At 35.5% G+C, this 23,432-nt stretch overlaps 1 protein-coding gene across 8 annotated transcripts in view; it reads left to right on the forward strand.

Moving 5' to 3' along the window:
• Nucleotides 1-23,432, forward strand: part of LRRC7 (leucine rich repeat containing 7) — a 550,975-nt gene that overhangs the window by 88,960 nt on the left and 438,583 nt on the right. For all 8 annotated transcript variants that reach the window (XR_008294946.1, XM_053214212.1, XM_027058879.2 and 5 more), the window contains exon 2: nt 15,960-16,057. Coding sequence is in view for 6 of the 8 variants with exons in the window: in XM_027058879.2 (XP_026914680.1) it covers nt 15,960-16,057 (98 nt within the window). In the remaining 2 variants the exon portion in view is untranslated. The remainder of the gene's footprint in view (nt 1-15,959; nt 16,058-23,432) is intronic.

A 23,432-nucleotide genomic window follows, 5' to 3' on the forward strand; every position in this document is an offset into this window, starting at 1 on the left:
AATTATTAAAAAAATTAAGAAAGAAAGAAAGAAAGAAAGAAAGAAAGAAAGAAAGAAAGAAAGAAAAAGAAAAGGAAAAAGGAAGACAAAAATATTTGATTAGAAGCAAAATCATAGTTGTTTGTTAAGGTATAAAAAGCCACAATTATAGACACAAAATTAGATACTTGCATTGTGAGTCTGTCTGCATGTGAGAGAGATACTGTTTACTGACCCAAATTCACATGACCTAATTTCTCACTCACAGTTGTGTGTTTCCTAATAGTAGTGATAAATGTTCCCGAGATATTATTACTATATGATTAATGTGAAGGACCAAACATAATAATATTTGTAAAGTATAATGACTAGTCAAAAACATTATTATTTGTTTAAAACAATAATTTCTTGGATTCTTTATTTTAATGTTTACTTATTTATTTTGAGAGCAAGAGAGAAAGAGAGCACACAAGTGGAGGTGGGGCAGAGAGGGACAGAGAGAATCACAAAGCAGACTCCTGGCTGCCAGAGCAGAGCCTGACATGGGGCTTGATCTTCTGAACTGTGCGATCATGACCCAGCCAATATCAAGAGTCAGATGCTTAACTGGTGGAGCCACCCAGGTGGCCCCAATCTCTTGGATTCTTGATGGCACTATCTTTTGCATAAATGACTTTATGTAAAGAATTATCAGTACTTCAAGAAAATTCTTATAGATAGAATTACTTCAGAATGACACATAGAACCATATGTGGAAACAATATAGACAATATCTATATTGTCCAATTTGAAAAGTACTATAAAGATTCCCAAGGATCCCTTTCACCCAGGTGTTGTTTCTAAACCACCATAAGTAAAATGCGTACATATTCTTTTGCCTGATATATCTTTCCTTTATAAAATATTCTAAGGGGTAATATTGATTGAATCCACCATAAGACGTTGTTGACTTACCCAGATCTGCAGAGACTGGGAGAAAGCGGAGAAAGCATGGGAAATGAGAGAAATGAACAAAAAGATATTTGAGGGCTAATGCAGATTAATTTTTTTCTATTTAAAATTTTGTCTAGGAATAATTTTGGATCTTTATCATGCTATCTTGCAGGTTCATTTATTTTCTGTTTTTCACCAAGTACAAATATTTATTGATTTATTAATATTGTAAATGATGGAAATCCATTGGTTAAAAAAATCTGTATACTAGTTTGCTAATATTCTCTGGTGCACCTTGTAGCAGCTGTTTTTAACTCATCACTTTTATACTAGTACCATGAGAATTTAATGGCTCTTACTTGATCTCAAAGTAATTATTTATACTCTTAGCAATATTATTCTGATACAATGCAAGGAAGCCAGGGTTAACAGAGGTCTTATAACATAGAGATTTTGAAATTAGAGAAATGTGAATTTGAATCCTCTCTTTCCTACTTCCTATCTGTGTCATATCCTATAGCTTACATATTTAGCATTTCTAAGTCTCAATTTCCTCATATCTTGAATACAGTGGTAATATTTTAAGTAATTCCTATTAGTTTGTTTTCACCTTAGCAAAATATATCATGGTAATTGAATATGTTTGTTTTGTAAAAAAAAAAAAAATGTTACTTCTGTTATTGTCAGCATGAAGTACTGCATACCCTGAAAGAAACTTCCCATGAAAGCAATTTAAAAATCTGGATGAAATATAAACTACATTTCTTTAAATGAATTGCTGAGCTGGCTAGAAAATAAGGAAGTAGCCGAAAGCTAAATCAAGGAGAAGACCATGGAAGATAGGTAAGAATTGAAACTAGACTTACCCTAAGGCCATCTGCTAAACTGTAGGAAACATGAGCTCTTGTTTTAGTGGCTGGAAATGGCCAGGCAGTCAGGAAGTAAATCTTAGATATTCTCTGGACTAAACACACTCCAATCAGGACCTCAAAGAATCCTCAAAGATAAAATTTCCAAGAAAAATGAGCTCATCTTATAATGTCACAAAATGCATAAAGAAACCAGAAACCATAGGAAGCATGGCACTATAAATCAGTATCAGCAGAAACAAGAACCAAAATCATCAGATCACAAAGTTTTCAGACATTAGAATTATCTTAAATTTATGTGTTTTAAGAAATAAGAAATGAAAATGTGAGAAAAGAACAGGAGTCTATAATCACGTGGATTTATAAAATCACAATTGGCGGAACTAAAGAAATCAACAATGTATGATGAAGCATTCTGGGGCTAACAACAGCAAAGAGCCATTTTCACACCTGTGTCTAAAATAGCATGGAAAAAGACAGATTTTGAGAAACTTAAGAAAGCTGTCTTTGTAGCTATAGCAATGCATCTTCTGAAAGGAACTGCAAACTTTGGTAGAAGAATGCAACAGAAAAAATAAGTACCCCTGCCTCTCTTCTCTCACACTTAGGTATCACACTGATGATACCTTTCACTGGTCAAACACATCTGGATGTCAAAGGCAGGGGGACTTTATTGATACATGACATAGAGGTTAGTGTCCCAGGACACAGAGCAGAGTGGATGAAATGGGGCAAAGAGAGAATTTCCAACACAAGATGTTAAGAGACATTTAAGATCGAGTGCAAAGGCCTAAATTCCATTTAAAGTTATAAAAAGAGAAAAAACAAGAACAAGCCATAATCAAAGGTACAATGAAAAACTTTTCAGAATTGCTAAAAAACAATATATCTCAAATCAAAAAGCAAAGCCAATATAAAAAGAAATTTATAAATAGACAATGTCATAGTGAAACTGAAAAACAGAAAAGACAATGGAAAGATCTTAAAATCAGCTAGACAGGAAAGAAAGGTTAACTCCCAAAGAAGAGTAGTAAATCATACCGGAATTCTTTACAGCAACACTGGGGCTGTAAGTTGGAAATAACACCTTCAATGAGCTCTAAGCTGTCTGTCCACATTTAATTCTTTACCTTGTAGAGATATCTCTTAAGAAGAGGTACAAAATGTAGACATTTTCAGATGAGAAACCAAGAAGTTTAAAATCTCCTGACTCACTTCGAAGGCAATTTTAAGGGATGAACTTCAGGAAGAAGGATTCTTATCAAAGGGAGAATGTCTGAGATGGAAAAGAATAATGAAACCAATATTAAATACATGAGTATATCTAAACATAGAGGTCATAATTTCCAAATGAGAAGACAAAAATAAAATGAAAATAAAAAAAAAACCCTCAATTTGAAAGAAGAAAATAGACAATCTGTATAAATAGAAAGCACAAAATAAAACTGCAGGAATAAATCCAAATTATTTTCAGTAAAATCAGATAAATGTAAATATAACATTCTGATTTCAAAATGAATTTGTAAAAAGCTAGACTTAAAATACACAATATTTTCTTTCCAAGAAATAGAACTTACTTATAAAGACCCAAAAAATTTTAATCCAAAAGTATGGAAAGTGATATTCCAGGCAGTTGCTATCCATGAGAGTTGTTGCAACTGTATTATCAGATAATTAGATTGTAAGGTAAATAGCCTTATTAGATCTTAAGATCACTACAAAATGACAGAAGATTCAATTCATCAGGATACTATAGTTATAGCTTCTATATACTCAGTAATATAGACTCAAATTGTATAAAACAAAAAAAAAAATGACAGAAGTACAAGGAGAAATAGACAAATTCACCAGGCATACAGGGGAAGTAGTCATACATTTCTCACTAATTAATATATGTAAGCAAAAACAAAAAACATCAATGCTTGGATAATGGTAATATACATTCTTTTCAAAGCACACATGGACTTTACAGTCAATAAGCAATTAATTTTACAAATAAGTAGATTAAAAGATTATGTTGCCAGTTGATAAGCCCTAGGGTAAAGGAAAAGCACAACAGGGCAAGAGCGATCAGAAGTATTGGTGCATGAGTGAAATATTGGGAGAGTTGCTCAAAGTATGGTATTAAATGTGGTTGTTAGGATAGACATCATTGAAATAATGTAACCTCTGACTAAAGAATTGACAAAGTGAAGGGATTCCGCACAGAGGACACTGCCAGAGTAAGGGCCTAAGGCAGGAGCATAGTGTATATGCCCAATTAGATTGACTAAGAGGGAAAGGAAAGGGGTATGAGGAGAGGCACCATAACAAAGGGCCCCACAGGCCATCTTAAGGACTTTGGCTTTTCATGTGAGTAAAATCTGAGTCCTCAGAGTGCTGGGAACAGTGCAGTGCAAGATCTGACTCCTGATTCAAAAAGACTCCTTGGGTGCCAAATTGAAAATAGACCATAGGGAAGCAAGGGTTGTACCACAGACCCTGTGAATGTTTTCTCTAATATTGTTTTAATGGATAATAATGTATTTACATATGTACAACAGTAGGCAATAGAAGATAAGCAAAAGGAAACAAAAAAGCAAATCCCTCTGGCAGGGTAATGGGAAGACATTGTGACAAGAAATGCCAGGTGAGAGGTTCTGAGGTAAAATAGCCATACACCATGTGACATGATCCTTCCTTTGATCCATAAATTTTTAGAAAAAGCAGAAAGATTTTTTAAATGCTCCTAGAAATAGCAAATAATTATGTGATGTCCATCTGAGTAGTTCAGGCTGTTCGGGTACTCAGCCTCAAATAGGAACTTAATTGGGTTTTTCCCAGAAATCTATCTTCCTAGATGAATCATCTTGACTTCTCTTTCTTAGTAAAACATACCACATATTCCATATTCCATAAAAGATTGAAAGTGTTTATGCTTTAAAATATCCTAGAAATTTTAAATATGTTTCTGATTATGATGTCATCTGCTTTTGTCGTTAGTAAGAATTATAGCCATCAAACAGTACTCACTTGATTAATCATAACAGTTCATTTATTTGAAGAACATTTTGAATATCTTCTGTGACTCTGCACCATATGCAACAATTTTAGAGAAATTACTAGAACATTGTCCTAACATTCAAAAAAACCTCAGTGTAGTGACCGTGAACCATTGACCTGTGGGCCTTTTCTGTGACTAAAAGAGATTCATCAGGAACAGGATGCAGAACAGGCTGAAGACAGAGAACTACAGGGAAGAACATGCTCTTCACATCCCTACATTACAAACAAAGACTGATGCCATTCTATTTATATATTATACTATATGGTTAGATATTTATGCACATTTTGAGAATAATATTTATTCATATTTGCCAACTCTCCCCATTTCACTTTGAGAAAGGAATACATTCTTTTCTTGCAAAATAAATACAGAACTTTCATATACATTTTTTTCTGCATCTAAACAACTACGCTATGTGATAGTAATCCCCCGTCTGAGACTTAAGAAGGCTCCTAGTAAAAGTGGAATCATCTTAAAAGGAGCAGAGCTGTTCCTTCATTTAGGCAGCTGTGCCGAGGTGGGAAGATCAGCAGGAATCCAAAAATATGGACATGAGTCTGGCTTTGTGCTGACCTTGGGTAAATGAGTCTCAGTTTCTTCATCTGTAAAATACTAAGTTCGCAGGCTCTTTATAAGGAATAAATAAATATATGAAAATGTTGTATAACCATACATCACATTAGAACTGTAGAGGACATACATTTATTTCTAACACCGTTTATTCATTTAATCACTTAGAAAGGAATATTTAATTTCCATCGTCGTCTATGAATTGTGCTAGATCCTCACAGAGGAGACAATTCTGCCCTCAAGGATTGTTAGTGGAGGCTGGGGTGATAAGATATATGCATAGGACCCTTAATAGGACAGAGACAGAAGATAGTTGGGGAAGTGGGCAAAACCATAGAAGGCTTTTCAAAAGAGAGATGATTCTGTATTCTGGTGACATTAGTATTCTTCTTTCATAAATGTTGACTCAGGTGTCTTTCTCTTCTTTAAAGTCAAAGGATGGGTGGAAAGAAAAGAATGTGGAAAATGAATCAAACTTAGGCCTATAAATGTATTTTTAAATTTTCTTAATGTTTATTTATTTATTTTTGAGAGAGAGAGCACGCACACAAACGGGGGAGGGGCAGAGAATGAAGGAGACCACAGAATCCAAAGCAGGCTCCAAGCTCTGAGCTGTCAGCACAGATCCCGATGTGGGGCTCAAACCCACAAACTGTGAGATCATGACCTGAGCCAAATTCAGGTGCTCAACCAACTGAGTCACCCAGGCACCCCAAGGCTTATAAATGTATTAAATTGTAATAATTTCTAGATGGCAGGTAATTTAATTATATTTATGGATTTCAACTTATTCAAAATACAATTTTTTAGAGAAATAATTGCCATATGCTATTAAATTTTAAGAATGATGGATAATTCATATATAATTTGTAATGTTATCATAATCTGAGTGGTAATATTACTGAAGAACCTAGCATTATTTTCAGTACCTTTTAGAATCTTTTTCTTTGCATAATTATGTTGATTCAACATTAGGACTACTCTATGAATTCTTACCTTTTTTTTTTAATGGATATATTTCTTCCTCATTGCCAGCTCTCTTTGCTCTTGAGAGTGGTTTGGAAGTATTGATTTTATTTTTTATTATGCCTTCTTCACATTTTTGTCATCCTGTGAATGTCATTCATTTTTGTAGGTGAAAGTCTCTGTTAATTTAGCCACTTCATTTGTATAATTTTAAGGAATTTTTTTCAATAACTCTGAGTTTAGTGAACTTAATTGATTATCCTTTTGTAATTTTGGCAATGAATATGTTCTTAAATCTTGCATGTAACTATTAATTTATGTAAGGACTTTCATAAGGGAAGCTTGCTACACCTTGTACCAACTGAATTTGTCAATAAAGTACCTTCATATAGATAACAGACTTCTGGTACAATATTATTCTGTGTATGGGTAAAAAACAAAAATATTTTTTCTTAAATAAGAAAGAAGTAAATCAGTTTAAAACTAGAATTTTGTCAATAGTGTGCTTTCCTGAATTTTTTTCCCATTGCTAACACATGTTCTTCCCATTAATTTCATAGATTTTTATGGGACAATTGTCTGCTGTAACCTCTATAAAGTAAACTATATGTAACCCTCCACTTTTCAGGTCTGATTTGTGGTTTACAAAAGGTAGAAACAATATACTGTAGACTTTTCATCCCTTAAATGGCCATGTAAAAACAAGCTTCTACTCTTTGAAACTATTGATGATCCCTGCAGTTTTGGTAAATCATCACTGGCCCTAGAACTCAGACATGTGATACTTTCCCGACTCAAAAGTGTGTTGTCTCTTTCTGTTCTGTTAAGCATTTCAATCTCTTTTCAAGAAGTTTAAGTGTAGTTAAGAAGTGATTTCTTTTCACAATAATCTTGCTCTTTAACTTCAGTTTGTCCTTATTAAGTATCATCTCAACACATTTGGCTGAGATAATTGGGTATTGATTATCTTTGCTATGTCATTTGCAGTTCAAATTGGGTCTTTATAAACACTGGAGACTTATTAATGGCTATTGTTTGCTCAAGGTGCATGCATAGTTTTATTCTGGGGTTTGGTTCACTGTGCTGAATTTGGGCTGAACTTCACTCACAAGAAAACAGCAGTTCAGTGATAGAGCAAGAGCACTTCCATTGCTTCTTCAACTTTTTCCCTTTTTTTCTTGAATTCTAAGCCAATTAAGGAATTCTGAAACTTGGCTTCACTTGGGGTCACTTGGCTTTAGAACTTGGTGAGGTTGGATAGTCACAGCATGCTGCTCCCTAATTCTTTTATTCCTTTGGGCAGGACAAACTACTAATCATTATTTCCAAAAATAATAGAAATCTTATCCTTGCTTCTTCCGTATGCATGCTTAAGCACACATTAATTTTTTAATCCCTATTATTTGTATTTATTTTACTTTATGATGAATATTTTTGTTGAGTGCTCAGCCATACAGAAGAATAAATTAAAGTGACAATTATTTGTAACTATTCAATATTTTAAGATTTTTGAATATCTATGACTCACTTCGTAAAAATCTTACCGTACAAGACCCTAGCAAAAAGAAAAGAATAAATATTTTGTATGCATGGTGGCATGTGAAATGAAGAGGGATTTTTAGAAGTCAAAGGAACAGAGTTCAAGTCCTAACTCTGGCCTTTCTGTGTCACTTTGCACGTGTCACTTAGTAGCTCAGACTTCCAATTGTCTCATCTATAAAATAGTGACATACTAATATCTGTTTCAGAATTGTCATGAAAATGAAATGAAATAAGATATGGGGAAACATTTTAACAACCGCAGTGCACTATATCAAAGCTCTCAAATAGTTTAGAATCTATATGAGTAAAGGGCACAAAAACTGAAATGGAGACTAATACTAACTTGAAAATTGCTGGTTACTCTTCCAACGTTTAATAGATATAATATGGAAAATTCAGAAGGCAAGCACTGAATATATTTGAAGTGGTTGGATTTGTTTCTGAGTGGAACTGGGACTGAAAAATCGGCCTTCAGGGATGGCACCTGGTTCTGCTGGCGAAAGTTCCCACAGAGCAACATCATGCTAAGGAGAGCAGCTCCCTCATCACCTACCATTCCTAAGCCCTGCAACGAAGGGAATCCAGGATTGTCCCACCTGCTCTCTGATGTCGTGTAGCCTTGGCAGCTGGGGGGAGTGCAGTGCTGAGAGGCTGTTATTGAGCTCAAGGTATGGGTAAAATTTGTAATGGAAAAGAAGAATCTTCCAAATGTTCCTGCTAGGAAGGAGCAGACTTCATTCATCCATTTATTTATTCAATCTTTTGTTAAGTATTTATGGAGTATTTACTGTAGTCTAGGCACTGTGCTAAAGAATACCATGGAAGATGGAGTACCTGTGGAAAGAAAAAGATGTTTGACTTTTGTCACATGATATATATTTTAATCTTTGGACTCTGATGAGTTAAAAGGTAGTATGCTCTTTACCACAAAATTATTGGGTAAATTTTCTGATTGTAGTCAATATCATATATATAGCTCTGTACTCTAACAGAAATGCTCCTTGTATATGACTGTTAAATTTGAAGGCAACAAATGCTACCATATTTTACTATATATCTTACTGAGCTTCCTACTCATATTGATTGCTATTTTAAATATAAGGGGTTGTGTTCATAGGTATGTAGTTTATTGTGTCTAATTCTGCTTATAATCAAATTAAATAAAAGCTCAATGGAAAGTAGATCTGATTTTTTTAAATGTCTGCATTTGTTCAAGGTTATTGAATTAAAAATAATTATTAAGACATACTTGAAATGTTTACTGTTTTAGAAACCAAGTCAAGGATATTTACTCTTTATAATTTATTTTATATCTACTTAACTGATTTAAAAAAATCCTTCAGGAGTCCTAGGGAGCCTACAGAGCACAAACAAAGAGATTTGCAAATACTCAATTCATTGCTTGTGTGCCGAACTTCATTTAAGGGCTTTATCTAAATTGTCTATTCATCAAATAAACCCACTAAGCACTATATTTCTCCAGTTTGAGGTGTGTTCACAAAGCAGCAAATATAGTAATAAGCTCAGTGAGAAGGGAAAAATTAGCCTCAGTATATTTGGTATCTTGTAAGCAAAACAAGTTGATTTTACTTTTTAATCCATTTCCTTTATGTCATGATTAAATCACTCTCCCAACACACACACCAGTTGGGGCACCCGGTTCTGCCGGTGAAAGTACCCACAGAGCAGCATCACACTAAGGAGAGCAGCTCCCTCATCACCTCTCATTCCTAAGCCCTGCAACAAAGGGAATCCAGGATTGTCCCACCTGCTCTCTGATGTCTCGTAGCCTTGGCAGCTGGTGGAAAGTGCAGTGCTGAGAGGCAGTTATTGAGTGCAAGGTGATGGCCTAGTAGGAAAGTGTTAGGAGGTGCTGTTGAATGACTGAGGGGAAGCACATAGGTTGGGGATAAGGGAACAATAGCAATATTTAGAAGGTCACTCACTAGTTTAACTACCTGGGTCATACCCAGTGATCCCAGAGCATACAATTTCCCTCATGGAAGGATTAGGAAAGGCAGGTTTATTCATACATTCAAGCAGAAAATAATCCATGAATGCCAAACACCATGCCCATTTCTTCACTCCACCAGTAAGGTGGAAAATAAAATCAACATCGTCTCTGCCTTCATGGGGCTTATACTCCAAGAGGAAAGCAGACATTAAATAAAAATTTTGGAACACTAATATATAATTGCAATTTGTGATAACTGTTATGATGGAACACTTCAGGCTGTAGGATGGAACCATATTTTGGAATCTCATTAGATTAAGGTGTCAAAGTGATCCCTTATTATCTCAAAAAGTGATGTTTAAGAATTCTTCAGATAGGGCCGCCTGGGTGGCTCAGTTGGTTAAGCATTCAACATTTGATTTCAACTCAGGTCATGATCTTATGGTCATGAGATTGAGCCCCACATCAGACCACTTGGATTCTTTCTCTCCCTTTCTCTCTGCCCCTCCCCTGCATGCACGCACTCTCTCTCACACACACTCTTTCTTTCTTTCTCTCAAAATAAATAAATAAACATTAAAAAAAAAGCACTATTCAGATAGATTAAGAGAAGAACTCATTTAGCGTTATATGTAGAGGCCCAGAGATAGGAATGAGTTTTAAGTGCATATTGAAGGCACTTAGATGTACTACAGGCAGAGTTCATAGTTGAAAACCATAGTTGAATGAAAAAGTGTTTTGTTTAATGTTTATTTATTTATTTTGAGAGAGAGAGAGAGAGCTCATATGAATGGGGGAGGGGCAGAGAGAAAGAGGAGAGAGAGAGAGAATCCCAAGCAAGCTGTGCTGTCAGTGTGGAGTTCCACTCATGGCTCAATCTCATGAACCGTGAGATCATGATCTAAGCCAAAATCAACAGTCAGACGCTCAACCAACTGAGCCACCCAGGTGCCCTGAAAAAGTGTGTTTCTGCCAAGAGGCTCCTAAGAGGTCACTGTAAACCAATTCTAGGTTGAAGAAGAGTTCACTTGTTCATTTGTCTCTAAAGACCTTCATGTGGAATACTTGTCCAAGATTTTACTTCCCTATCAGGGGCACCCGGGTGGCTCAGTTGGTTAAGGATCCGACTTCAGCTCAGGTCATGATCTCACAGTTCGTGAGTTCAAGCCCCACATTGGGCTCTGTGCTAACAGCTAAGAGCCTGGAGCCTGCTTTGGATTCTGTGTCTCCCTCTCTCTCTGCTCCTCCCCCACTCTCTCTCAAAAATAAATAAACATTAAAAAAAAAGATTTTACTTCCCTCTTATTCACTAATTCAGAATTCTTCAGTGGAGAATTGTATTTTTACCAGTCATGTGCTAAACGGGGACTTCTAGGCCTGTCGTGCTATCTACTACAGTAGTCACATGTGGCTATTGAAATTGAAATTTAAATAAATTAAATTCAATAAAATTTCACAAATCACAAATTCAGTTCCTCAGTCACACTAGCCACGTATTCAGTGCTCAATAATTGAATATGGCTAGCAGCTACTGTCTCAACACAGATATTGAACATTTCCATCATCACAGAAATTTCTATTGCACAGTTCACATAGTAGCTAATAGCCTGGGCTCTTGAGTCAGACATATCTAGATTTAAATCCTGAATGTTGCACTTACTGTATGATGCTAAGCAAGTTACTTAACATGTCTGAAATTCAGGTTAACCATGAATAAAATAAGGATGACCTAGATAATGCATATATAAAGAACCTAACATAGCACCTGACACATAATGGACATTTTGGAAATACTTACATCTAACGGTTCTCTTCTCTTAACCAAACACCTTTGTCTTCCAGTGACTCAGTCGTTCTCCCTCATCTTCCTCCATCCAGTACAAATTCATTTCAACCATATTTATACCCAAGTTTCACTTCCTTTTTCAACTAGTCATACTCCCAATCCAACCCACAATTCTAAATTAATCCAAACTTGTTCTGTGTTCCAGCTGAGTCTGCCAAACCTTGTTGGAGGAAATCATTTCACTGTTGAGATTATCAGCCTTATCAGTGGGCAGCCTCCTGGTTCATCTGGTGGACTACCAGAGAACTTGGCAAGCCTTTGACAATATCTCTTGGGCTAATCTTTTCATTTTTGATAGGACCTGTCCTAACTGCAGTCTTTTCACCTTGGTATCAGCAAATGGCTATATCCTGGAATGACTTCACTGAACTTCCCTCCCCTGTATCTCCCAAGTGTATATTTTTTATTTATAGGGTTTCCCAAAAGCCAGTTTGGGGATCAGTGTAAGGCTACTTTAGAAGTATTTGATTCATGTTAAAAAATACATCTACTTGGACCTGACCCCTGCCTACTGAATGAAAATCTTTAGTAGTGGGAATGGGGGAATGTGTACTTGTTTAAAGCTCCTCAGGTGATTTTGTGACCTAAATTTGGGGTACACACCAAGAGAGCTGTAGACACCTTTGCTCATAATCTCTGATTGCTTTTTCACACTCTTTAATATTAATGTGGCTGTCTCAATTTCTTCCCAGCAGTTGACATGTAGGCTGCACTTTTCAGAGCTCTTCAATGAGTTGTTAGAGCATCTGTCTTGCCTGTGGTCATCACACTTAATCTCTCCTTGCTGGCACTGTTAACACACTCCCACTGGTGGCTTGCCAAGTTTGAAAGTAGCAAGAAAAGCTCCTTTGCTGTGTCCTGGCTGTGCTCCAAAGCTTCATTTTTGGTCTTTTTGTCTGACCATTTAATGCAAACTGTAGATCATAAATGACACTGGTGGAAGAGTTCATGTAACCAAGAGTGTAATCTCAGGAAGATGGAAGTCTCACAGTTATGTAATAGTTTGGACATGAATATTGCTCTGTAAAATTTTAACTTAATTCAAATTGTGTTTTCTACTGGGCATAACATTTGGCATTCCAGAGAAAAAATGAACTTTCAATGCTTTTTACAATTTTTTTTCATCTATTAGTGTGTTGTATATATCATTTATAGTGAATTTCTTGGCTCCAGTTATCTTTTTGGCGGTTATCAAAAACTTAAAATGTAATGAGTTTGAGCCCCTCGTCGGGCTCTGTGCTGACAGCTTAGAGCCTGGAGCCTGCTTCAGATCTGTGTCTCCCTCTCTCTCTCTGCCCCTCTCCTGCTCACACTCTGTCTGTCTCTCTCAAAAATCAGTAATAAGCATTAAAAAAATTAAGTAATTAAATAGTCACTGATAGAAAGGAACATTTCAGTTAAAATAGCTAAATGATCAAAAATGAACATGTAATTAGCAAATAAACCTAAATACGAATATATATGTATATATATATACTTGTGTAGTGTTATATTTATATAAATATCTAATATGTATACTATTTATATACAGGCATAGATTAATGTAAATATTGCTGTGTTTAAGAAGAACGTTGCCACTAATTATTCATTACACAGTAGAATCTCAAGTATCAGTTTCCTAGTGGAATTATAATGAATAATCATAGACTTGTGGAAATAACGGATTAGGAAACAAGTAGAAAAAGATAAAAAGTCAGAGAATCTTGATTAAATCTCAGTTGAACCTTTACATAACGTGTGGCTATGAGCAGGTTACTGAACATTTCTGAGCCTTAGTTTCCTCATTATAAAATAACCTTTCAGGAGGTTGTTGTAAAGACAAAATGGAATAAATGATAAATGGTAATACATTATAAGATAAATTCACTTGTTGCTAAGGTCACAGGGCACTGTACAATTCTGAAATATCTTATAAATTCTCTAAGAATACATTATGTAGCACTTTAGTTAATTTATGGGAATAGCAACTCACTTTTACCCATCTTAGTATCCTTGAAAGATTATCATAGAGTAAATCTTAAATCTTACTAAATAAAATGAAGTATATTTTATTAAGTTCTTTATTTCTGAAAATTGGCAATTCATATGCATGGATGTTTTGTGTTTTGCTAATAATCAAAACATTTATTTAGCCAGAATTTCTTTTTTCCTCAACATTGCCATCTGTTCTTTTTCTTTGTTAAATAAAGGCCAGTTTTCATACTTTTCCTAACATACTAGACATTTAAAATTTTAGTATATGATTTCATTTTTACTTGGGATAGTTAGGATAAATAATGGCTATATTTGTTGAGCCCTCAAAGTGTGATGGACACAATGTAAACTATTTTACATGTATTTAATCCTCACAACAGTCCGATGAAATGGCTTGTGTTCCCCATTTACTGATGAAAAAATAAGGTGCAAAATAGGTTATCTTTCTCTAAAATCATCCTTTCATAGACAAAATGGAAGTTTGAACTTAGGCAGTCTGATTCCCAGAACCGAGGCTCACACATTTAAGCCATTGCTAATATTGCATAATCTGCAGATCTGCTTGTGAATGTTCTCAGAATACAAGATTTGGTCACCATGATTCCTGGGGAGATTGACCTGGAGATTCTTGGGCCCAATAGCAACCATATGAGTAAAACTCTCCTGGAGCCCTAGTAATGCTTCCTGACTTGTTCTATAAAAATAAAAAAATAAAAAAACCCCACCATAATTATATGGAATCAATTTCACATATTCAGTAGTCAGAGATACAAAAGGAAAAATAATAACCCATCCAAGAGAGTGGTTTACATAGATTCTGATCAGAATAAGTTGTCTGAGTAAAATTGGTTTCTAAAATCACATCACAATTTTATGCAGACATTTGTATGTACAGGTTATGTTTATTGTATTTTAATGTCTTGAGCTTGTAAATACTAGTGAATAATTATTAGTTCACTTAAAGTTATTATTAGATCTAATTGTAATTTGTATATTTGCTGAAACATGTAATCAAAATTGTGCATTGAATTAATTCAAGAGTCAGAAACTAGAAAATTTTATATAATTTAGTTTATACAGCTAATCCTTATGGTTAAACTGTAGGGACAGGCCTGAAAGCTAATTTTCCTCTCATAAACAGTGCTAGAGTAAATTATGTCTTAAACCTTTCAAGTTTTTGCTTTGTTCCCTGTCACTGTATTGCTATACCTCAAGAGAAGTAATTCTTTTTCTCAGTTGAAATGAACTTCAAGTGAAACTAAGGCCCAACTTACCATCACATACTAAGAAACATTTTCTTGTACTTTATATACACAGGCATGTACATTTGAACATACATGGACACACATATACACACACACAAAAGCCCCTACAAACAAATGGATTAATTTCAGGAAGTATATTGAAAAGTGTTTTTAAGAACTAATGACCATTTCCCATAGAAATAGTGTTATGTTACTACCCCACTACAAAAGATTATTTATCTCACATTTTACATAATTTTAAATAATGCTTTTATGGGATTGTCCTCTCCTAATTTTGCCCCCTAGACACCAGAAACATAATCTTCTGCACCACTTACTAGGAGACCCTACACCACTATCACCCATAATAACCATGCTGTTTTCAATGGTATATATGCTTTTGGCAGCTGTTATCAAAACCAGTGATATCCCATTAGAATAATCTTGTAGATGTTAAGAAGCTATGTTTATATTTTCAAAGTGATAATAGATGGTTTTGTTCTGAATTTTCAAATTCTGAACTCTCAGTAGTTTTTAGTGTTATCAAAATGAGTAGACTATGTACTGGTGGCACAAAACTATGTTTACTAAAATCAAAAAATACTGAACACAAAGTATGTGCTATAAAATATGCTAATCCAACTTGCATTTAATTCATTTATTGTTATTCTCCAGTTGTCAGCATCATATATTGCTAGTAGCTGAGAAGTTACATAGGGGATTTCAATGCACAAATTTGGGGATGGGGGGCATTCAGTTCATAGCAACCTGTAATTGGAGAGTAGGTATATGAATTTTGTCTACGTGGTGTTTTTTAATTTTTTTAAAATTTAGAACTCCTTGGAAAAGCCAAGCACTCTCCACTTGCCACAGTCCTTGCCACTCCCTACTGTCTCATTCCTTGACAGACACTTAATAGTGTTGTCTACCAAGCCTTAGTAGATACTTGAATTATTGACTCTTGATTTAGACCATTTGGAGAGTCAAAATTTATAAAGATTTTGGTATTAAATTTAGTTTTGATTCTCTCTTATAGGATGGAGAACCTAATAAGGGGAAGGAATCCCCCACAATATCAGAGAAGTCCTTGTAAAGAAGTTCGTGCAGCACTCAGGAAGAGGCCTGAAGAAGAGTGTAAGTATGTTTAATAGGGTTATGTTCTAGATAGAGTTTGGTGAGTAGCATTTACAATAAAGGATTAACTTTTAAGTGATTAGTCAAATAACAGAAGTACTTAATAAATATTTATTGAATCAAATTCAATTTATTTTTAAAACCGTATGACTAAATGATGCCTTGATTCAGACACTAGGAACATTGTTCTGTTGACTGTTTCTCTTGTACATCAAGATATTCTACTGATAATTGGGTTCCATGTTCAAATGAGATTGGAAAAGGCTGCATAGTCTACCACGTTTTTGTTAGATATTCATACCATGAATATTAATGTTTCTGAAGAGTCCTGATGTAAAAGAAACTTTTGAAATGTGTTTCAAATCAATAGTTTCCGGTTTCATTTGACCACAACACTCTTTCAACATTTTTTAAAACTGAGAACCCCTTGAAAACCATTGCATTAGACTAAAGAATAAATATCTAATGGTAAACATAAAACCATTGCTCAAAAGGAAACATTTGATCAAAAACATTGATCAAAAGGAAACAATCAAATTTACGAAAATATTTTGAAAGATGGAAGTCATATATCTTACCATAAAATCATTTTATTCCATCTGCAGATTAGTAAATATTAGAATATGGAATTGTCTATGGAGACTTTAATATTTCTAGCCTGTAGCATTGTTGGAGACGTTTGACATAATATTTGCATTTTAAGTTTATAAGATGACCAATAATACTAACTTTCCTCTTGCTATTTGCATATAATTATTTTCAGGGAACTAAAACACATTCTATTATGACCACAATGTATGCGATTTTTTTTCCTTTTACAGAAACTTACATTTTATAAGGATAGAGCTAATGTGGTTGGTTCACTGGCATATGTAGTTTAATTGACTTTTTAGATAATATTGGCATTTTAAATTAGTTTCGAGTATGCAGTTCTGAGTAAAGACCGTATAATTAGAACTGGGCACACTCATGGCAGGAAGAGTGTTTTCATTCTATTTTGTTTTATTATAAAGTTAATAGACAATCTGATTGAGTTATCATCTATGTCATTCAGGATAGTGTTAGTTTTTTTAGTGTTTTCTTTTATTTCATAGATTTATGGCTTTTAACACTATAACAATATCCAATTAAAACTAAAATTTGAAAATGAAAATTGAATTCTGGGCATGATAAAATTAAAAGTATAAGAAGCAGACTCTTACATAAAAGTACTGCTCTTTTATTGGGTTCATAGGGAAGCTCTGGGGTTTCTCCTCTATGCTGGTTTAACACAAATGCTTAGTTCTCTATAAGTTTTATTTTAAAACTTATAAGAAAGTTTTGTGAATGAATCTACCAATGATTCTCTCAGAATTGCTATTTAACATATATAAAGTGTTTTTTCAAAACTTTGAGTTAGTCTAGGCCAGAGGTTGACCATTGAGTCCATTGACCAAATCCAGCCTGACACTTGTTTCTGTAAAAAAAAAAATTTTTTTTTGAAACATAGCCATCTCTGTTTCTTTAGGTATTGTGTATGGCTGCTTTCACACTACAGAGGAAAAGTTGAGTAATTATGACAGAGATTAGATGGCTCACAAAGCCAAAAGTATTTACCTGATTCTTTACAGGAAAGGGTTTCTAAAGCCAGATCTGGGCCATTGGTTCTCAAAGTATGCTCTCCAGAGCAAACACAGTAGCAGCATCTGGGAAGTTGTTAGAAGTGCAAATTTTAAGAGCTGTGATCCACAACTACTGAATCAAAACCTCTGAGAGTTGGGTGCAGTAATCTGTGTGTTTAGAAGAAACCCTGCAGAGCATTCTGATGCCAACTTAAATTTGAAAACCACTAGGCTAAGTCAAATGACTGGCTGCAGATGATAGTAAATCATCATGGATACAAAAGACTAATGAAGGTGGGCATATTTTAGAGTTCAGTTTTATTCTTGTCGTATGGAAGGTATATAACATAACTGATGCTTGTATTCACAAGCAAGTCCTCATCAGTTGGATTGTGGCAGTCAGGGCATTTTTCAAATATCATCTCAGGAACTCAGTTGGGTTGACTAAGTTATTGAACGTGGGAAGACATAATGAGAAATAAGAAACTTATAAAATGTTATTCTTTTCTAGAGAGGTCTTCGTTATCCCTTGTTAGTATAATGAACAATTCTTCTTGCTTTGTTACCAAACAGTGTTAATTCCCTAAAAAATCCTCTTTTTCAGAATGGAAGCAGTATATCATATTAATTAATTAATACATTAACTTCAGAGTCTCACAGAAGAGTTTATTCTCTAATGTGACACTAGTATGACCAGCTGCAGGAATCTGGGTATTATTTTTTTTTAATCTAAGACGCCATTTACTAATCTGAAAAATGAGGATAGTGATAGAGTCTACCTTATAGTGTTGTTTTGAGAATTAAAGGAAGGTATTTATACAGGCATACCTTGGAGATATTGTGGGTTCAGTTCCAGACAATGGGAATATCATAAAGTGAATATCACCATAAAATGAGTCAAATGAATTTTTTTGGCTTCCCAGTGCATATTAAAAGTTATGTTTATACTGTGGTCTGTCAAGTCTGCAATAACATTATGGTTAACAAAGTGATGTACAATCTAAATAAAAAAATACTTTATTTCTAAAAAGTGCAAACTGTATCTGAGCTTTCAGTGAGTTGTAATCTTCTTGCTGGTGGAGAACCTTGCCTCAGTGTTGATGCCTGCTGCCTGATGAGGGCGGTGGTTGCTGAAGGTTGGGATTGCTGTGGTGATTCCTTAAAATGAGACAACAAAACATTTTGTATACTGATTTACTTTTCACGAACGATTTCTCTGTAATATGTAATGCTGTTTGATACCATTTCACCTATGGTAGAACTTCTTTCAAAATTGGAGTCAAATCTCTCAAACCCTGCCACTGCTTTATCAACTAACTTTATGCAATATTCTCAATCATTTGTTGTCATTTTAACAATCTTCACAGCATCTTCACCAGGAGTAGTTTCCATCTCACAAAACCACTCTCTTTGCTCATCCATAAGAAACAACTTATCTGTTAAGGTTTGATCATGAGATTGCAGCAATTCAGTCACATCTTCAAGCTCCACTTCTAATTCTAGTTCTCTTGCTAGTTCCCCCACATCTGCAACCACTTCCTTCACTGAAGTCTTGAGTCCCTCAAAGTCATCCAGGAGGTTGGAATCAACTTCTTCCAAACTTCTGTTAATGTTGACATTTTGACCTCTTCCCATGAATTACAAATGTCCTTAATCACAAATGTCTAATGGTGAATTCTTTCCAGAGTTTTCAATTGACTTTGCCCAGAGTCATCAGAGAAATCACCGTATATGGCAGCTATAATCTTACAAAATGTATTTCCTAAATAATAAAATGTGAAAGTCTAAATGATTCCTTGATCCATGGACTGCAGCATGGAGGTTAGGTTAATAGGCAGGAAGACAACATGAATCTTGTTGTACATGTTCATGAGAGCTCTTCAGTGACCAGATATATTGTCAGTAAGCAGTAATATTTTGAAAGGAATCTTTTTTTCTAATCAGTGGGTCTCAACAGTGGACTGAAATATCTGGTAAACCGTGCTACAAACAGACGTGTTGTCATCCAGGCTTTGTTCCATTTATAGAGCATAGGCAGAGTAGATTTAGCATAATTCTTTTTTTTTAATTTTTTAAAAAAAAATTAGTGTTTATTTTATCTTTGAGAATGAGAAACAGAGCATGAGTGGGGGAGGGGTAGAGAGAGAGGGAGACACAGATTCTGAAGCAGGCTCCAGGCTCCAAATTGTCAGCACAGAGCCCATAAGCACAGAGCCCTATGCAGGGCTGGAACTCACAAACCAAATCATGGTTTGAGATCATGGTTTGAGATCATGACCTGAGCCAAAGTTGGACACTTAACCGACTGAGCCACCCAGGCACCAATGATTTAGCATAATTCTTAAAGGCCCTAGGAATTTTGGAATGGTCATTGAGCACTGATTTCAACATAAAGTCACCAGCGGCTCTAGTCCCCTAAGAGGAGAGTCAGCCTGTCCAGGCACTGATTTTTCCTTTCTAACTAGGAAAGTCCTAGATGACATCTGCAAACAATAGAAGTCTGTTTTATCCACATTAAAAATCTGTTGTTTAGTGTAGCCATCTTCATTCATTATCGTAGCTAGATTTTTCTGGATAACTTGCTGCAGCTTCTACATCTGCACTTATTACTTCACTTTTCATTTTTGTGTTATTAGAGTTGGTTTCTTTCCTTAAATTTCATGAACTAATCTCTACTAGCTTCAGACTTTTCTTCTGCAGCTTCCTTACCTCTCAGCCTTCATAGAATTGAAGAGAGTTAGGACCCTGCTCAGGATTAGGCTTTGGTTTAGCGGACTGTTGGGGGCTAGTTTGATCTATCCAGACCATGCAAACTTTATCCAGATTAGCAATAAGGGTATTTTGCTTTCTTATCATTCATGTGTTCACCGAAATAGCATATTTAATTTCCTTCAAGAACTTTTCCTTTGCATTTACAACCTGGCTAACTAGCACAAGAGTCTTGGCTTTTGGCTTACTGTCCTCACTGAGCTTAATCATCTCTAGCTTTTGATTTAAAATTAGAGACATGTGATTATTCCTTTCACTTGAACATGTAAGAGGGTTATTAATTGACCTATTTCAATATTGTTGTGTCTCAGAAGATACAGAGGCTTTAGGAGAGGGAGAAAGATGGCAGGTGGTGAAACAGAACACATACATTTATTGATTAAACTTGCCATCTTACATGAGCATAGTTTGTGGCTCCCCAAAACAATTGTAATAGCAACATCAAAGATCACATGATATCACCATAACAAATAAAATAGTAGTGAAAAAGTTTGACATATTGTGAGAAAACTGAAATGTGACAGAGATGTGAAGTGAGCAAATGCAGTTTGAAAAATGATACAGATAGACTTGCTCAACACTGGGTTGCCACAAACCTTTAGTTTGTAAAAACACAATTATCTGTGAAACAATCAAGTGCCATGCAATAAATTGAGGTATGCCTGTATTAAGTACTTGGTATAGAACCTGGGACATAGTTTTCTTTTCTTTCTTCTCTCTTTTGTTTCACTTATTATTATTCTTATTTCAAACTTAGCATCTGTGTGAAGATAATAAAGCATGTTTCTGGTCACAGAAATGGAAGTTAATAGAAATTACCACCACTATCTTTAGAAACAATAATGCACAGCAGACAACAGTTTGTGAACAAATGACATAAATCTGAAATTCTTGCAGCAGTGTTAAATAGTAATTCATGTTAGGTAGTAATTTTCTCACACAGCAGCATCATTCTTTATTATTCTACAAATTCCATATGGGATCTTGACCAAGACTTGCTGGGTCAATTCCCATGGAAAGCTGCCACCTTAGAAAGCCATCATAGAAAGCTAAATGTGGCTTCCCCTTTGAATTGGAAGGAACAGTAGAAATTGACTCCTTTAGATGCAAGGAGAAGTCTCTTTTATTTGGAGATATTGCATACAGAAGGTTTTGCTAAGTAGCATAATTCATACTGCTCTCTTTTATAATATTTTATACTTTTCTGCAGTATTTTCAAGTGAAGATCAACATTAGGTCACCAGACATAGCTCTTAACCAATTATTTCATGTGAATTATATCTTGATATTTTATATCTAGCATAGTCAAGCAAACTTTCAGTAAAAATAAATTGCTCCCTGTAAAAGACAGGCTTTGAAATATGCTCAACTTACATCCTATTAAAAAAAACAAAGATATAAATTTGTCTGCCAAACCACAGCCCCATTCAGCTACAGCACTACATTCTGTTTTATTCCTAGGTAAGCCTCTGTAGAGTCATCTATACTTACCCCATTTACTTATTTCCCACTCAGTCGTCCAAACCCATGCAATCTGGGTCCTACCCAGTCACTCAACTAAAATAGCTTTCATTCAGACCACCAATAATTGCTTTGTGTTGCTGTTATTTGTTTTTAATTGCCATGCAACAGATTACACAAACTTAGTGGCTAAAACATCATTTATTATCTTGCAGTGTCTGTGGGTTGGGAGTCCAGGGTGGGCTTAGCCAGGTTCTCTGCTTCAGGATCTTACCAGGAGCTCAGTTGAGGAAACATCCATTTCTGAGCTTACTCAGGTTGTTGGAAGAATTTGTTTCCTTGTGGTTGTATGGCCAAAGCCCTACTTTTTGCTGGCATCTAGCGGGAAGCCATCTTTAGGTGTTAGATACCTCCTACAGTTCCTTGCTACATGTATGTTCTCAGTATGGCTGCTCACTTCATTGAGACAACAAGGAGACTCTGTCCTCAGGGAAGGCCCTATCCATCTTTTAAGGGCTTCCAGCCGATTAAGCCAGGATCACCCAAGATAATCTCACTTTTGTTTAATTCACAGTGAACTGATTTGGGACTTTAACTACACCTTCACCTTTTCCATATTCTGTTGGTGTCATAGGCTCTAAGTCTAAAGTTCTCTTTTGGCCAGCAAAAGAGCAGATGCAGGATTAAAGCAAAGATGACTAATGTCTGGTAAAAGACAAGAGCCCCAAACAAAGGTCCTTGCCCATTTTTATTAAGATCAGAAGGCTTACAAACATGGCGATGGACATGCACAAAGAGACAATGAATCTGTGAACATTAACTTGTGGACGTGAGCAAAAGAGGGTTTTGAAGATACTTGGGATTAGGGGTCTGGGTTAATACAAAACAAAATCTGGGATCTGGGCAGTTGGAAGGAAGGTTGTTTACAGGGGGCATGAAGCAGCACCTCTGTGTATCTTAGCTAGTCTAGGGGATGAGACAGGTAGGGGAAATAACCTCAGGGTTGACAAGGCACCTTTTCTTTTGTTAACCATCTCCGTTCTGGGCTGCTTTGCCTGCAACGGAGCGCTCCATAGTCCAATTCAGCAATTTACTGAACTTGGCCCTATTCTCCTGTGAAAGCAGCCTTTATGCTATAGTACTAAATTAGGGGTGCTTCCACCATGAATATCTAATCTTGTTTATTTCATATACCTATGTATTGGGCACCTTTGTGCCCGTTCCTATTTTGGGCCTTTGCCCCTCCCTTTCTATTCTGGGGGCCCTGGACCTCCTCTCTATTTTGGGGTGCCTTTGCACCTCCCTATTCCTGGTACCTTTGCATCTCCCTATTCATGAGGTGCCAATCTGGTTTACCCAAACTTGAGTGTAAGCATTTTATGGCTTTGTATTTCTTTATGCCTTGTTAACCCATTGGTGTAAGCCCAGGGCATTCCTAAGCTTATCCCCCACATATTGGCTATAAACAAATCACAGATCCTACCCGTTTCCAAGGGGAGGGAATTATATAGGGCTTGAACTTGGGGTTCTGAACTTGGGGTTAT

Source organism: Acinonyx jubatus, chromosome C1 (assembly GCF_027475565.1).
Source record: "Acinonyx jubatus isolate Ajub_Pintada_27869175 chromosome C1, VMU_Ajub_asm_v1.0, whole genome shotgun sequence".
Classification (NCBI taxonomy): Eukaryota; Metazoa; Chordata; class Mammalia; order Carnivora; family Felidae; genus Acinonyx; species Acinonyx jubatus.